General features: G+C 37.9%; 1 protein-coding gene across 1 annotated transcript; it reads left to right on the forward strand.

Annotated features, from left to right (window-relative positions):
* Positions 1–559: 559 nt before the first annotated feature.
* Positions 560–15,811, forward strand: zgc:153184 (uncharacterized protein LOC751652 homolog). The gene is made up of 6 exons (XM_055029029.1): positions 560–663; positions 11,050–11,136; positions 11,242–11,313; positions 12,556–12,615; positions 13,344–13,547; positions 14,855–15,811. The coding sequence occupies exons 1-6, from the start codon at positions 658–660 to the stop codon at positions 15,251–15,253; spliced, it is 828 nt and encodes a 275-aa protein (XP_054885004.1). The 5' UTR covers positions 560–657; the 3' UTR covers positions 15,254–15,811.
* The last annotated feature ends 1,297 nt before the right edge of the window (positions 15,812–17,108 follow it).

A 17,108-nucleotide genomic window follows, 5' to 3' on the forward strand; every position in this document is an offset into this window, starting at 1 on the left:
GGTGAATAAGTACTAGGAAGAATTTCAGTTCTTTTTAATCTACTCACTCATAGACAACCTTTATGTCAGTATACTGATCACTTTATTGTTTTTCTGTGTTCCCAAAAACGACACATCCATAAAATACATGTATTATTAAGCAGACAGTGTCTACACATCATCACTTATACTACAATTGTTTTTAAGAAAAGCCTAAAAAATCTTCTTTTTTTTGTCTTCATAGCTGTTTGCATGTGAATTGGCGTTAAAGAAACACATCAGAGTCATTTATTCTCGCTGTATCGGCCCTATATATGAATACGCTGAATTGAATTGAACTTTGCATGACTTCTGTTTATAAATAACCAGAATTAAGCAAAAAGGAAATGCATGTAAAATGGTATGCACATTTCAATGATGTATTTATCAGCTTTAACACTGTAATAAAGAGGCTTTTAGTTTGAAAGTCCTCACAGTGGGAGTCAAATGCGTGTAGAAAAGTATAGCAGGGCCCCTCCCTCTCAGTGCATGAGGCTGATTTGGCTCCAGATATAAACACAGAGCTGCTGTTCTTCGTTTCTCCTCACTTTCCTCTCAAGCTGTGTGCAGTTTGCTCCTAAAGACCGAGGCGGAGGGAGAAAAACACCAGGAGGGGACGATTCCCGGCGCTTTCCCAGGATGGAGGTAGAAACTATTTAAGTCTCTCTTCTCTTTACAACCAGATGTTTTTAGACATTAAAGTGGAATTGAAATGGAGGCATTACATCAATGGTTAAAGTTGCAGTATTTAAAAATACTGCTATATACATATATATATTTGGAAGAGTTAAGATTGTTTTCTTTTAATATTTAATCATTTTACAGGGTTGAAAAGTTATAGATCAGTGGGAGCATATAGGATATCAAAGCTTTTCTCATTACTTTTGGCTTCTTATACAAAGCAGCACATAAAATCCAAATAATGACACATTCACACACATTTACGGGAGATTTATTAAAACTACACAAGTTGAGATGCTCAGTGAGTTTCAGACTAATCTTGTTGCTCATTACCAAAGCCTAAGTGGAAGTAAAAGGAGATGACAGAGGATCTTTTATGAATTCCTCAAATTACAGAGATCTGTACAGCGTCCCTCTTCCTCTGAAGAGCATAAGTTGAAACAGAAACTCTGTTTCTCCTGAGCAGAGGAAATGTATGGCTTGCTCACAGTTTTTGGGAGCCTCCTCCCTGTTTAAAGAAAGACTTTTAACATCACTCGCAAGAGTTTCATTCTACGTGAAAAGTAGGAAGCGAAACACCCAATTTCTTTCCTCCACAGCACATTAGGAAGTGCGGAAGTAATCTGCAAAGCTTCTCCCACGAAGCAAAATCCACTCAGTTTGAGGTTAAGGCTCTGCTTTGCTTCTACTTAGACTCTGAGCTGCATGTAGAAGCAGATCTGAGGTGGTTTTGAATTTTATTCGTCAAATATTTTTCTGATGAAGATGCGCAAATTATGCCTGATTCATGGAGACCTTCAGATATTTTATTGGGATGACATATGATTCATAGCTATTCTATTGTGTGAAGAATGCATAACTTTTGTTTTCATTAACTCTGGACAAATATTGAGCGGTCAACAAATTCTCCCACCTGAGCTGTGGATGTTTGCAGCTCCTCTAGAGTTGACATGTGCTACCTGGCTGCTGCCTGATTCACTGAAGAACTGGTAACACAAAACCAACATGGAGGGACTGTCATAATGTCAAGGAATTTTGTTGATCAGAAGATTTGTGAATGTTTTTCAAAATCGAGTAATTTATGTTCATCGAATGTGACACAATCGACCAACCTTCTTATTTTTTCTCACACTGGAACATCGATGCCAAACAAACCGGACATTTATAGAGTTTTGAGTGGGCACCTGAGGATTTTCCACAGGGGCAGATTTCATGCTGTGGTGCTTTTTTCTTCTTTGATGGAAACACTCCACCACAAGTGGGGCAGGGAGTATTTTGGAGATACTTTGCCAACCATCTGGCGAGCACATTTATTATGTAATGCATAGTAAAGTCAATGTATAACAGCCATTGCCAGCTGCACTGCTAATGAGTTAGTTTTTCCCTTTCCTGGTCTGCTGCACTACGTCATCCAAATTGTGTCAAAGCACGATTATAAACAGGTACTCTTGGCTGTTCTCGCATAATAAAAGTTCTTCATCACTGGAGCACATAAGACTGACTTTTGGGCTGATTCATTTCACTCTTACTCTTTTAACTTTGAGAAGATTAAAAACAATGCCTAACTATACTGAGCTGTGATGAATCTCTTCAAATCACACATTGACATGAATCACCCAGCGATGTCATATGACACTGAGATTTCCTGCATCTTGTAAGATCGTCTTGTTTTTTTTTCTCTCTCTCTCTGAGAATATTTGCAGACTTATGTTCACACATCTTAACTGTATTCTCCTCTGATGTAAGCTGTGGAAAATGCCCCAAAGGACACAATTACATGCTTTTTCCCAAACTCTTTGTGTTTTCTCTGCACTTTTTCTCATGCTGTTTACAACAGTTTCCCAGAATGACAATCTGAAATAGCTTTCTGTCTTCTTTTGCTGAACACTTTTGTCACTTTGGTCCTGTTTCATTGATTGTTTGCATTCCATGTCTCCAGACAGGTACAGATTTGCACAGCATTAAAAAAAAACTTTAAAAAGATAGCACCAAGGTGTTTTCGCCAAACATACGAAGCAGCAAAAGATTCTGCAATGTTATGATGGGATGTCTTATTTCTTGTCCCAAACACTAATCTGAGTGAGTTAAGATGAGGCAATACATAAAATCACCACCATATGCAGATTTGACAACCCAATAACTTTACAGTTTCTAAAACAACACATATTATAATATCTACATGGGGTCATAATATTTTAAACGTGCAACACCTTCCTCACTCACCAACGATGCTCTCTGCATTTTACATGACAACAAAAAATTGCTTGTCCCATTTGAAGATTTTTCTGGAAATATTAGAAGAGATGATAGCAGAGGAGCTTGTTTTTTTTTTTTTGTTGTTGTTGTTGATGTTTCCTACAACAACAACAATGAGACTGTATAAAATGACAGTCTCATTTTATACTGTCAGGGCATGGTGGTAATTTTAACAAATATGTAACAAACATATCTTATAAAAGTTACATGGTGCAGCTTTGAAATGGATCTGGACTTTTCCAAAGGAAAAATCAAACAGTGACAACAAACAAAAAGGCATGCAGTAGATAAATCAAGCATAAAGAACTCAACAGTTTTGGCCCCCAAAACAGAAATAAACTACTCTGGTGTTTATTAGCAGAGTTTCCCACTCTCGTTGAACTGAAGACACAAACTTTAAACAGTTTGGATATTTAACCATTTGGTCGACATGTCTACTATGTTTTTGATATGACTTGTTGATAATTTGGTTCATTGTGTATTTAAATGCATTTTTAGTTAATTATAGCAGATAAAACATTTTTTAAAAGAGTCCAACTCCATAATTATAGCACTTTCCTTTAAATATCATTTAGTTGTTTAAATTCAAAATAAGTCTCATCACAAAGGTACAGCAGGTCACAACACACAGGCAAACGGTGACTTGCAGCAGCCATTATAGTTTCTCTTTAACAAGTTCTTAAATAGTCATGGAAAAATTCAGATTAATTTTGAAAAAAGCAATGGTTACGAAAAATAAATATTGATACAAAACATGTTTGCAAGTCTCCCAGAACAACAGCAGCTTGGACAGGAGACAAAACAGGATCAGGGACCAGATCCAGAATATTCCTAAACCAAGCTGAAACACACAAGTACCAACTTGTAGGAAAATCGTTCATGCTTTATGTGGAAATGAGGAACTATTAGCCTAAAACATACTTGTTGTGTTGCCTAGTTGCGGATGTATTTTCTCTATATTTACATCTTTGTGCTTCCTTTTTGCATTGCAACTCAGTTTGTTGGAAAGTTTTTCCACTTTGTGCCCAATCATTATTTTAAAAAACTAAAATCTTTAAACTGCATGATCGTTCATTATTCTTTTCTGTTATTGCATAATTTTCTTTTTTTATTTGTTGTTGTTTTTTCTGCTTTTTCTACTAAAAACAAAAACAAAAAAACCGTGATGCTCTGTCAGGGCCTGCTGCTGTCACTGGACACTTTACGAGCCTCCTGCAGAGAAATGCAGGAGGTGAGTTATGAGCAAGACAACCAGCGCAAGAAAAACACCCGTGCTGCTGCCATTCATGAATCAATGTAACAGAATGATGCACAGTTTCATTTAAACATAGAGTTTACATGCGTTGTCTATCAAAATCACAATTTTTGGATGAACAACATTGTTGTCGTTAAAAAAAATTATTTGGATTTGAGCTACTTATGGCCAGTTCTAAATGAATAAATAGGTTAATTTAGACGGAAAGAACCCCTGATAATTCTGACTAAGAGTAGGAGGAAATGACTAAAACAGTCTTTATAAGTTCATAGATGACATTCAGACCTCCCTGCAGAGCAGTTAGCCCACACAGCCTGCACCACCCTCTTCTAATTTTGGCATATGGCCATTCTTCTTCCTTTTTTGGCAGAAAGGAGTGTAAAGATAAAGGCTGCAAGCTGCTACTTGTTTGCAAACACCATTTCACCTCCTGGTCGTTTTTACTGCGGGTGGTTCTTATCCTCTGAGCTCGGGTCCTCTACCAGAGGCCTGGGAGCTTGAGGGTTCTGCGTAGTATCTTGGCTGTGCCAAGGACTGCACATTTCTGGACTGAGATGTCTGATGTTGTTCCTGGGATCTGTTGTAGCCACTGCTCCAGTTTGGGGGTTACTGCCCCGAGGGCCCCGATGACCACAGGCACCACTGTGGTCTTCACCTTCCAGGCCCTCTCCAGTTCTTCCTTGAGGCCCTGGTATTTCTCCAGTTTCTCGTGCTCCTTTTTCCTAATGTTGCAATCACTTGGTATTGCTACATCTACCACAACGGCTTTCCTCTGATGTTTATCCACTACGACAATGTCTGGTTGGTTCGCCATTACCATTTTGTCTGTCTGGATCTGGAAGTCCCACAGGATCTTAGCTCTGGCGTTCTCCACCACCTTTGGGGGTGTTTCCCACTTTGATCTCGGGGTTTCCAGTCCATATTCTGCACAGATGTTTCTGTACACTATGCCTGCCACTTGGTTATGTCGCTCCATGTACGCTTTCCCTGCCAGTATCTTGCACCCTGCTGTGATGTGCTGGACTGTCTCAGGGGCCTCCTTGCACAACCTACACCTTGGGTCTTGTCTGGTGTGGTAGATCTGGACCTCTATTGCTCTGGTGTTTATATATATATATATAATTTTTTTTATCCTTGTAGATAAAACTTTTAATGAGTATAAAAGGAGACTTTAGGTCATTGAGGTCTGGATGAGCACTGCCTTTTGCGGGTGTGACTTTGATGTTTTGTGTAATCAGTGTGCAATCCCAAGGTTTTCTTATCACGACACTTTGACATTTTTCTCTGTATCAGTGCTTTTAATCATTTCTGTCTGTAAACTTTCAGTTTCAACAAAGCTTATAAAATTTAGTGATGGTTATGGGGATAAAACACTTCAATTCAATTAGAGCAGGATTTGTCTGTAATATTAGTGTTATGATTATAAATGTTATGAATTATCCTCATAAACATGTGAGTACATGAAAATATCTAGTTTCACCTTTGCATTAAAACTATCCAAGCTGTTCTTGGTGCGTGTATATCATCATCCTGTTTCTATTTTTAGGTCATCATAGTTACGTATTCTTTACTTTGTGATTTTTCTATATATATATTTTATTGTTTGACTCGCATACAGTACCAGTTTGTGCTAGTAGCACCTCCCTGTTACCTCAGGGCCGCAGACGCCCATGGATGAGTTTTGCTCATCCACTGGTGAAGGACTTCATTGTGAGAACTGTGGAAAAGAGAAATTTTCACTTGAGGTCTGGTTTAAAAACACCTCATGTTTTCCTGGAAAGGCAGCAGGCATTAGAAGTGCCAGTTTCTCTGAAACAAGTGCTGAGGCCAGAAGGAGTTGTTCTCTGTCATTGTTTCCCTGCGGCAGGACTTGCTGAAGCTACAGAGACAATATGCAAGCATAATGCTCTGTCTGCTCTTCTGAACAAGATCTGATTGAGCAATTGTCTAGTTTATTTCATTCTAACTAAGAGATCTCCAGAGGGTTTTAATTTCAGAGAAGCATCCACGATCTTACAGATTATCATCAGGCTCATGATTGATTGTGTATTTGGCAGCTCTTTGACTCCGGGTGGATATGTTGATGTCTGCTGAGCCTGATATCATGTGCTTCTTCCCAACTGCCTCTGGGAGCAGGAATTGCAGTAAGAAAAGAAAGCAAACTTTGTGTGGACAGCCTAACTTTTCTTCTTCTTTCACAGCTGATGATCACACAGTGAACCGCGTGCTTTCATTCACAGTGTGGAATTAAGATATTAGTTGTGCACATCATTAAACATTTGCTATGTATATCTGAACCTAGACATCTCAGTTGCTGCTCCGAGTCATTTAAAAATAGGCATTTACCCACACCAAGTCCCAGTCCAATGTTTTGCTGAGAAGTCGGTAACCGATGGCATTCTGCATTCTACTTTCTTTGTCTAGATTTTGCAGTATCAGTGCTTAGCTAAGAAATCAACTTTAAGATTCTGAAAACCCTCACCCACAATCCACCGATCTTTAGTTGACGTTTCTAAAAAGATGCCACATTTTGACACATACAATTGCAGCATTGAGGTCTACCAACACACCTGTGGGGGCGCTGCACCGAGAACTACTGAAAGAAGCAACACAAAAACTTCTGAAGAGGACACTGAGCACAATTTCATCCTTTAGGGAAATGGGAACAAAAGTTGAGTAGCATCAGATTTTAGCAGTTGGAGGATTTCTCTCTTGTCGTTGTTAAAAGATGTCGAGCCAGTTCCACTTATCTATGTGAACAAAAATGAAAAGGTTGTTCTCCAAAAATTTTATCCTTGGCTCTGTACTTTATAAAATGAAAAGATTAGTGTTTCAGCTGTGTGCAAACCTGACAGACATGGTCTGATTTTTATTTATCACCCAATATGTCCAAATTAGCTCGAGGTTTATGTTTAGGCTTGTTGTTTCTCAGGAAGGAAGTCTCTAGTTATTTTTTGTTTGTTTGTTTTTTTAGGTTTTTGCTGGATTAACCTGTACTTAGCTTTTTTCCAAGGAAAGTGTTCCCATATCATAATGCTGCCCCCACAACTCCCTTGTCTGATGGCATGTAGAGCATGATGTGCAAAATTTAGATATTAGCACTTTTGCTAAGCTCTGCTGCAGCTCACATGACTCCACTGAATGCTTGTTTAGCTTAAAGAAGAATTTCAACCATCTCCTTGTTTAGGCATACCCAGTTGCTCCATATGCTGTATTACAGCATGCTTCAGATGTGGTCGAGGGACACTCGGAGGAGCAGAGGGGTTACGAAGCAGAGCTGCTTGAACAGCGCTGGGGCTTTTTCCCAGGCCTTACGCCCCCAAAAATAGTCTGATCTGATCTGTCTTGTAGAGAAACATAGTTTCCCACTCTTTCACAGCCAAGCGTGGGGTCCCAGCTGAGTGAAACGTGTGCGGTACTGATAACCAACTCTTTATTTTTCCCATTTAAGGCCTATTGTTATCTGTTTTGCCTTCTCTGGGACAAAAATAGTAAGCGATATTGCTTGTTAATGTAGCAAAAGTTACGTATGCCTTTCACTTTACATGACTGCACTTTGCACCATGAAGAGACTCATGCCGTAGAAAGTGAATTGCCCAGTTGCTCACATGTAATTTAAAGAGGCTTGTGGGACATCCCATCCACAAAACAATTACTTTTTATCTAAAAGGTTTGTTTGCTTTCAGACAGCTCACCGTAAATTACTGATTCCCTCTTTCATTGTTAATTATAATCTGACCATTAGATAAAGCTTAAAAAAAAAAAAAAAAAAAGAATTTGAACAAACTATGCATATTTTAAATGCGAAACTAACCACATCAGTGGATTGACTGATTTCTGAACCCTTGCCCTGTTAGTTATGCCGTCCACTAAGTGATGACTTTACACTCTGAAGATTTAAATAACTCATGACCATTAATTAGGAGATTTACAAGCATTTGGAATTTGTTCACCCAATAGTTAGATTTTAGATATGGAGCTGCTCAAAAGACTGTTACCAAGGCAAACCCAGATGCCTGATGTTCTTCATAATTTATTCAAATCAGCAGAAGCTTGGCTTTTTTATGGCTCAGTCACTCCTGTTAAGTTTGCAACCGAACATGACATGTCAGAAATCTAAAAATTAATGTAAAGCAACTTTTATACTAAAATTAAATTATAAAAATGCTTAATTTACTAATCAAGTGACTTTTTGAGGTGGATAGTTGCACTGGATTTTATTTAGGGGTACCTCATAAAAGGGAACAGAATAACCTTTTTTCTTTTTTTTTCACTCCATCCAGTTTAAAGCCCTCGTTTATCTTTTCCCACCATTTTCGATGACGCAGCTTTTCTTCAACCCAGACATCTCACCGGCGACCAAAACAAAGAGCCCTGCTTCCTTTGGCTGTGCAGTTGTGATTTGGGTTTTCTCTGAATGCGTTTGTTTTGGAAGGACAGGAAAGAGTTAACAATTGGAGCTTACAAAATAACGAGGTTGGGGGGGGGTTTGGAGGGCATCTGGTAATTACTGCTTATCAAATATGAGGCAGGAGAGTTTAGGAAAGAGTTTGGATGTGGAGCGGGACAACAGAGGAGTCCAAGCAGACGTTTCGCTGTGTTTGGGTGGAGGGAGTGAGGCAGTGAGGTCATGCTGAGAACAAGAGAACCAAAAGAAAATAAAGCGTTGCGATTAACCTGGTATGTGTGTTTGTGACGCTTGGGAGATCCATGTTTTCCTGGGCGCTGGTCCAAAATGTGCTCAGGGGAAGCGGAGGGAATGTCAGAGTGGAAATGCCCACTCAGGAAACATGACAGAAGTGGCAGCTGCGAACAGAAAGCCATGAGTTTCTTAATGATGTATAAAAGTAACATGGAAATGCGATATAGTGTGAAAGTTACTGATTGAAAGGGAGTGACCACACAAGCAAGATGCAAATCATTTAATGGCAACATGATTCATGAGAATTTCCACAAGCTCAGAACAATTTGACTACAAACGCATGGAAACCAAAAGCATTAGCGGTTTAAACGTATTATCTACGACAGAGCAGGGGCAAGAAAACAAAAACAATACAATTAATAGAAGAAAATCAAAAAATTACAAGTCACAATATTCCCGCTACACTCTTTGTAATATTTTGACTTTATTCTCAAATTCCAATGACTTCATTTTACAATTATTACAATATTTTTATAATATTTATTTTTATAGTACAATGACTTCATTCTCATAATATTACAACTTTATTCTTGTAATCTGCAGGAGTTGATTAATCTTTTATTTTACATTTTTTTTGTATGCTCTATTACTCCATTGTATTATATGAAGAGAGGAGAAATTTAACTTAGAAAAAAAGTGATAATTTTTTTGATTTCATTTAAAAATTTACATTTTTAACATTATTCAAAAATAACATTTGTTTCATTTATTTTCTATTTTTTAGTATGGCCTAATGCACCATCATACTATAGAAATAAATGAAGAGTGGAGAAATTTATGCGCGTTCTGCTATGACGCCAACTTATCATTCAGGCTCAGATATGTGCAGAGTTAGTGACCCTGAAAGGGAAGTGCGGAGGAGGGCGGTGAAGAAATCAGTTTGGGAATAGCGGGAGACGGAGAAAGTGAAGAGGCCGAGCAGTGATAACAATGTGAAGCAGCGAGGACGTGCAGGTCCCTGCTGTCACAGGCTGCAGCATGATGCTGACCAGCTGCAGGGTGAAGGACTCACTTCCTGTCGCGCTTCAAGAGAGTTCCTCCAAGGACGGCGCCAAAACCCACCAAACTGCTGCTGGAATCCTTTTTCCCCACCCTTAGTCACCTGATGTCTGCATTTCCCACTGTGCTTGCTTTTTCTTTTGACCGAGAAGAGGAAGTGAAACACTTTTATTGAAGAATATCAGCATTTTTTGGTTTTCTTTGAATTCAGTCAAAAATGGTTTATGTCACTGTCACTTTTCAATCTGACATTTGAATTTTGTCATTCATCAAACAAAAAATATTGTGCACTTCAAGTAAAACTTATGCCACCTGTATTTAACTATGTGTCATAACTAACCACTTGCTAATTTCCTGTCTGATTCTGTTTGCGCAATTGAGAAACTTCAATCTTCTTTTGATGAAGATATGTTACGTTGTTGAATGTTCTATTTGTCCTTTTATGCTGAAAGATGATGTTTCTCTTCATCTTAAGCTTTCTAGCTGGTTCCCTCCCCTGCCCATCCTCTCTGTCTTGATGCCATTCTCATTTCTATGTGAAAAGTTAGAAATGAGAATTTTACCTTGTTTATAGTGATCTAGTGACAATGTGTGTTAAGCCAAAGCTTGACTTTGGTTTAACTTTACCACATATCTATGGTAGATGTTAAATATGCATTTGAAAAATGCAAACTGAAAGAAAAGAATGGAGCTTCAAAAAAATGCTTACTGGCCACAAGATGGTCAAGCTTTGTTTGCTCAAGTATTTGAAGATCAGCCTCTTGGGCCACAAGACAAATGTGAAAATATCCCTGAACTTTGTTTATTTACAAACAGTTTTGAGTCATTTTACTTTAAAATAAATTTAAAACTTAACTAAAAATCCTATGTTAATCCAAGATGAGCCTCTTCTGTTTCACATTTAATGCAGTTACCCCTATTTCTGACCTAGACTGATTTGTCTTTGAGTGACCTAGAGTGATCTGAACCTAATGCTATCTATTGCAACACACTTTTCACAACTTATGATTCAAATTATTATGGCCGCTGAAGATGAGGATGTTTGGATGAATGCTTTGAATCTTTTTTTTTTTTTTTTTTTTTTTGAGTAATTGTTAAATAATCCTGGTGGTTTTGTGTTGAATTCTTGTTTTTCCAGAAGGATTCTCCATCCAAGCCGTCTGTGGCTGAGCTGGCCGGAAAGTTAAAGGGTCACATTATGCCGATGCCCAATTCAAATGATGAGGTAACCGTCCAGCCAAGCAGTTTAATAAAAACATCTTCAGTATTCTGACTCATAACCTGTTTATACTCAGAAGACTTTCTGCGTTTTTTTCCTCTCTTCCTGCAGTTGCCTTTTCGAGGACGACCTCCTTGTTCTCTGAAGTTGCAAAATCCTACACAAGACAAGGAAGTGTCAGCTGTGGGTAAACTTGGTCCCTCTGTTGATTTATGTGCTACGGTCAACTTCCTGAATTTTGAAAAGCTTTGGGTTTGTCTCAGTCTTCTCACAATGTGTTGATTCAATAAAATCTTTGCCTTCGTTCAGTTTTGAGTCTGCATTTAAGAGTACAATGGATTTTACTGAAAATAATGTATGTAGATTTTTTTTAGAGTGACCATTTCCATTTTCAAGATAAATGTTCAAAATTCATATCTTAATGTGGCACACTCCATAAGGAAAAATGTGACTTAAATTATATTCATGAATCGTAGCATTATAAAGAATAATGTACTAATACCAAACAATTAGAACACAAATAATACTTCATTACAGATTCATTATTTTCCTGGGACCAACATCTTTTTCACATTATTTATTTTCCATTTTATTTATTTACAATGAAGCACACATCTTTTCCAGCAACACATATCATGTTGTATTACTGTTTATACGTATTTAAGTAAGTTCTTGTCTTAATCAAGTTAACTTTTTGAGTATAAACGTATTTGATAGACCTGATTTGATCTCAAAATGTCCAATAAAGGACACAAATCATGGATAAAGTCAAATCTTAATCAAAATAAAAAGTAGTTATTTTGTTTGGAATGCCAAACGTCTTTCAGTCAATCCTTGGTTTGAGCAACCTGGGTGGCATTTCTGGAAGCTTTTTTTATACCTTCAAGCCAGAGTAAAGTCATATTTCCTTCCGAGAGTCTTTGAGTAAATCAGTCGTGCATTTTTCCCAACACGTCTCGGTTACTGTAAGTCTATGTATAAGGAGGGTATTAATCAGTTGGTCCAGCTTTTGACTGGCTCCAGGAAACAGCATTTAATTCTGGTTGCAGCCACACTCCACTGGCTTCCTGCTACCTACAGAAACTAAAATTAAGATTTTGTTACTTTTTCAGGGATATGAAAGTTTTATTTGGAGCAAAAAAGCCAAATATGCAGACTTAAGTTCATTCTGTGGCTTTCAACTCAGCTGCAGCTTCGCTTTTTTTTTCTTTTTAACTTTGTATGTTCACTATTTATTTATTTCATTATTACAGAATTGTTTGATCAACTATTTTGACTATTTTTACACATTTGATTCCTATCAATATCTTAATGGTTATTTTTGTAGTTGCATTTAATCGTTTTGGTGCCTAAACTCACTTGAGATTAACAATGTTTCTGTATTTATCTCTGATGGTGACAGTTTTTGTTTTCATTTTTTGCCAGACATCTGTCTCTCCCACCACCTTCAAAACAAAGAACTCCTCCATCATTGAAAAACTGCAGGTACAACTTCAGACATTTGATTGTTTTACAGTGCACAATCCACTACAGGAAGTGAGGATGTTTAAATCATTACTGCCCCCTACTGGTGCATTGGCTCATGACATTTTGGGAAGAAAGAGGTGGGGCTTTTCTTCCCCAATGCCACAGTCGGCTCAGATTAATGGCCTAATGAGATCTTGGGCCACTGAGGCTCTGGTGAGCCTCATACTTTAGACCCTTTAGTTAGTTATTCCCACAGTGAGCAGCCATGGGACAAAAAGGCTGCAGATTCTCCCTCTTCCTCTTCTCCCCAGTCCAGGTAGGACACATCAGTGATCTTAACTCAAGGGTGTTTTTAGACTTTTAGATGTACATGAAGAGGGAATGACATGCAGATCAATGAAGTGTGATGGAGAAGAGAAACATCCTAAAGCTGAATGACTGTAGATCTTGAGAACTAGAGTTGGGCAGCCCTGTGTTTTGGGAGGCAGATGATTTCTCGAACTGATTGGTCAAGGTTTACTTGTGACTGGAGTTTATTTTGACAGTCTGCTTTAAAAGTAGGAGGAATCAGAGGAGCAAAGAAAATAATGCATTCTGGATCCTTGTTTTTTGTATTTGTTAATCGTTTGCTTTTGTTGATATGCTCAAATTTTCATTTTATCACTCTCAAATTCCGCTTTCCAGTGCAGAATTACATGCACTGGAAAGTCCCTCAACAGATAATCACACATTATTCCTCTCCGCAGGCCAACCTCGCTCTATCCCCCACAGCTCTTCTGCCTTCACCTAAGGGTTCAGATGTGAAGCTGCAGCCAGCACAGTTGTCGCCCTCCACGCCCTGCACGCCCCTGAGCCCCACCCTGCGCCCGCTGCATCTGTCCAGTGAAGATGAGGATCCTGTTAGCTTCGACAGCCCACCTGAAGGGACGCCCCTGCTGAGCTTTAATAAGGTAAATCCATCACCAGGCATGAACAGCATGGATCTAGTTGTTGGTCTTCTGATCTATCCACAACATACAGTATTTATTTTTGATCCATTGTGAGTCCTAGATTACTTGTGACCTCATTTGAATTGTTGTATTTGAATTTTTGAGACAAACTGAGCCAATGATTGAAAAACAAAATGAGTCGAAGTATTACTCACGCTACTTGGTGAGTGAGTTGTGACGACACAGCGAGGCACATGCGGATTGTCCTCACAGACGCACTTCTGATTGGCCGATGTGCATCTTCTGTTTAAGCGGGTCCGAGATAATCTAGAGCAAGATGGTGGATTGAAGAAAATAATCCACTTAGCCTAGTTGGAGTCCCTGGCTACACTTTGTGGTGTGTTCTCACGCAAACCACTGTGAGATTTCTAACGTGACCGGAAATCATTTGAAGAGCAAAAACAACTGCTGTTGGACCGAAGATGAAGCACATTTAGTTTTTGTTTTAGAAATGACAACTAGACAAAGAAAAACCCTGTACAGAATTCACGCCTTTGAATGTTTCTGTCTTGCTTGTTGTTAATTTATACATATTCTAACAGCGTTATACTCCTACACTGTCTTTTCTAGATTTAAAAATAGATCTGAATTAGTGCTGAAACAAATATTTGGAGTATTCATAGTTAAGCGGTATTTGAAGACGTCAACTAAATTACTAATCAGCACAACAAAAAATATCTACATTTTGCATTTAGCATGAAAAAAACTTCATATGACAATATGTTCTACCCAGACCTCCTCAAGTGGAGCAGTTTTAGCTTAATCTGGTTCATAGAATGTTAAAAAGTCTCTCAATAAGTATCTTTTGCACTCCAGTTACTAACCGCTTAATCAAAAAAAGATTTATATTTATCAAATACACATATATCTATCTCTCTCTCTCTCTCTATATATATATATATATATATATATATATATATATATATATATATATATATATATATATATATATATATATATATATATATATATATAGAGAGAGAGAGAGAGAGAGATAGATATATATATATATATATATATATATATATATATATATATATATATATATATAGAGAGAGAGAGAGAAATATATATATATATACAGAGAGAGAGAGAGAGAGACATATATATATATATATATATATATATATATATATATATATATATATATATATATATATATATATATATATATATATATCGAGATAGATATATATATGTTAAATATCCATCCCTAATTACACAGCTTCTAAACTCTCTCATGGCTCTTTCTCGTCTTGTCCACATAGACCCGTCCACGATTATCATTCAAGAGGCGTCCACCTACAAGACAACACAGAAGGTCAGCTGGAGAGGAGGCAGGTGCTACAAGTGACCATTCCCCGTGTGAACTGGACGCCCCGAAAGAAAATGGGAACAAGGACCAGATGTTTGAGAATCTAATGGGAGAAGCTGAATCCAAGCAGCTGGGCAGTGTAAAAGAAGCTGAAAACAACGACGAAGACTTTGAAAAGATTGAGGCTGAGGTGGCACAGTCTGACCCAGACGACAGACAGGATCTGGAGCAGGAGGCGGATCTAGACCTACCTGCAGAGGCTTTACAGGAGGGACAGGAGTCTTTACCGTCTGACAAGCAGAGGGAGGGGGACGCTGAAACAGAAAAGGGGCAGGAAGAAGACAATATGTGAACTATAAAAGCCTTTTCTTTCTGGAAAAAGAACATAAAAATAAGTATATGAACGCATTCATTAGGAGAACTACCCTATTTAAGAGATTATCTATTTAAAACATCTCTGCCATTCGATTTTAAAGGACTCCGCCGCCCTCTACTGGCTGTCTTTAGAACAGGTCTTTCAGCACTGGACAGTTGAGAAAAGCAGCTGTTTGGAAAACAGCACATGGAAAGAAAAATCCTCTCTTATACCTGATCATGGGAAACATTTGTTAAATTTGCAAATCCCTCCTTTCATAGAACTTTTTTTTTTAACTTCAAGACTTTGATATGAGTTCAGCCCCACCCCTCGGATCTGTCATGTATGGAGTGCAGAGAGTAACATTAAATAATAGGATGGATAAAGGTATAAAATACCAGAGACTAGATTCAGGCTCTTTTGTATATGTATTATGGTAAACTAATTTACTTAAATTGACTGTCCTTAAAAATACTGTATATGTTGGTTTGTGTGCAACAAAATGTACAGATATTCTGACCCTTATGAATATTAAAGTAAAATATTTCTACAATATTTCAAATTACAGTGCTCTAGACAATTATCAACACTCCTGATTATGAATGATAAAAAGTCTTGGATTATTTTCCTCCTGATAGATCCAATAAAAACTCAATGTCATTTCTTTGGAGGAGTTCATCGATTTTGAAATATCAAAGAGCCGGTGATGATACACATTCCATCATTGTCCCCAAGGCTGTTGGAAGAGAAAAAGGTCCACTGCTTTCCAGATCCTCCCCTGTACCTAACATTGGGCAACATATTCCTGTTTGGTGTTGCCTCAGTGAAAATTGGAAAGACAAGCATCACTTCAACCAACGTTTGCTCCAACTGAAGTGATCAGAAATCAGTAAGACTTCCTGGATAGCAAGATGCAACCAAGTCTTTAGAAGATAGACAGACCCACACAATGACATGTCCTTCACTTTTCCTTGCAGTGAAAATTATGTCCTTTGTCAGTGAAATTATTATGTTTTACCAGTTTGTATTTTAATATCAGTATTTTAAAGAAGCTATGACGCCATGATGTACGCCGAGGGTCTAAATCGATGAGAATAGCCCCGCCGTATATTGATCCTCCACTACACTGGAAATGAGGTAACTTTTAACTCTTTCCTCCTTTGTTTGCAGCCATCTAGTTGGCATGAAGTGGTTATGATAACTTAGTAACCACCAGTGATGTCAATAACATATTACTTAGTAATGATTTACTGACTTCAAACCACTTTTTTCAATAACGGGTAATCTAACGCGTTGCTATTTCAAATCCAGTAGTCAAACTACAGTTACTTATCAAAATTTGCGTTACTATTTTCTTTTTAAAGTAAATTTTATTTCCTCAACATGTCTTGGGGAGTAACCGACATTTCTATGCAACAGTATCAGTGGTGACAGCAACAGAAACATGGAGGAAAGAGGGAAATGCGAATTATGTTGCTGGAAAAACAGGAAGCATTTTGAGTTTTTCTCACCAAGTCTGGTTATTCTAAGCAGCTTTGGGCTTGTTTTTTTTTTTTGTTTGTTTCATTTTCTAAAATCTTAGATTTAATGAGTTGCTGTTGCGCTTTTTGGGCTTAGAAATAAGCAGACATAAACCCCAGAATTTGTCTGACATCCAGTAATATTTTGTCAGACTCTCCCTGTCCATCATTTCCCAGATGGTCCGTCCCGCTGTGTCTTTGCTAATGTCAAGTTAATATATCACCTGTGAATCACATTGAGCTCTGATTTGCGCTCCAGAAAACTACAAATATCGAGACTAATATAAACAGTGCAACAAATGTGAAAACAGCCAAGAATGACCATGTCCAGA

This window comes from Poeciliopsis prolifica, unplaced genomic scaffold (genome assembly GCF_027474105.1).
Source record: "Poeciliopsis prolifica strain line A6 unplaced genomic scaffold, Auburn_PproV2 SCAFFOLD004, whole genome shotgun sequence".
Lineage (NCBI taxonomy): Eukaryota > Metazoa > Chordata > Actinopteri > Cyprinodontiformes > Poeciliidae > Poeciliopsis > Poeciliopsis prolifica.

Coding starts and splice junctions, on each gene's coding strand:
- zgc:153184 (XM_055029029.1), top strand. Junction 11,314..12,555: donor AAGACAAGGAAGTGTCAGCT/GTGGGTAAACTT, acceptor ATTTTTTGCCAG/ACATCTGTCTCTCCCACCAC. Junction 13,548..14,854: donor CCCTGCTGAGCTTTAATAAG/GTAAATCCATCA, acceptor TTGTCCACATAG/ACCCGTCCACGATTATCATT.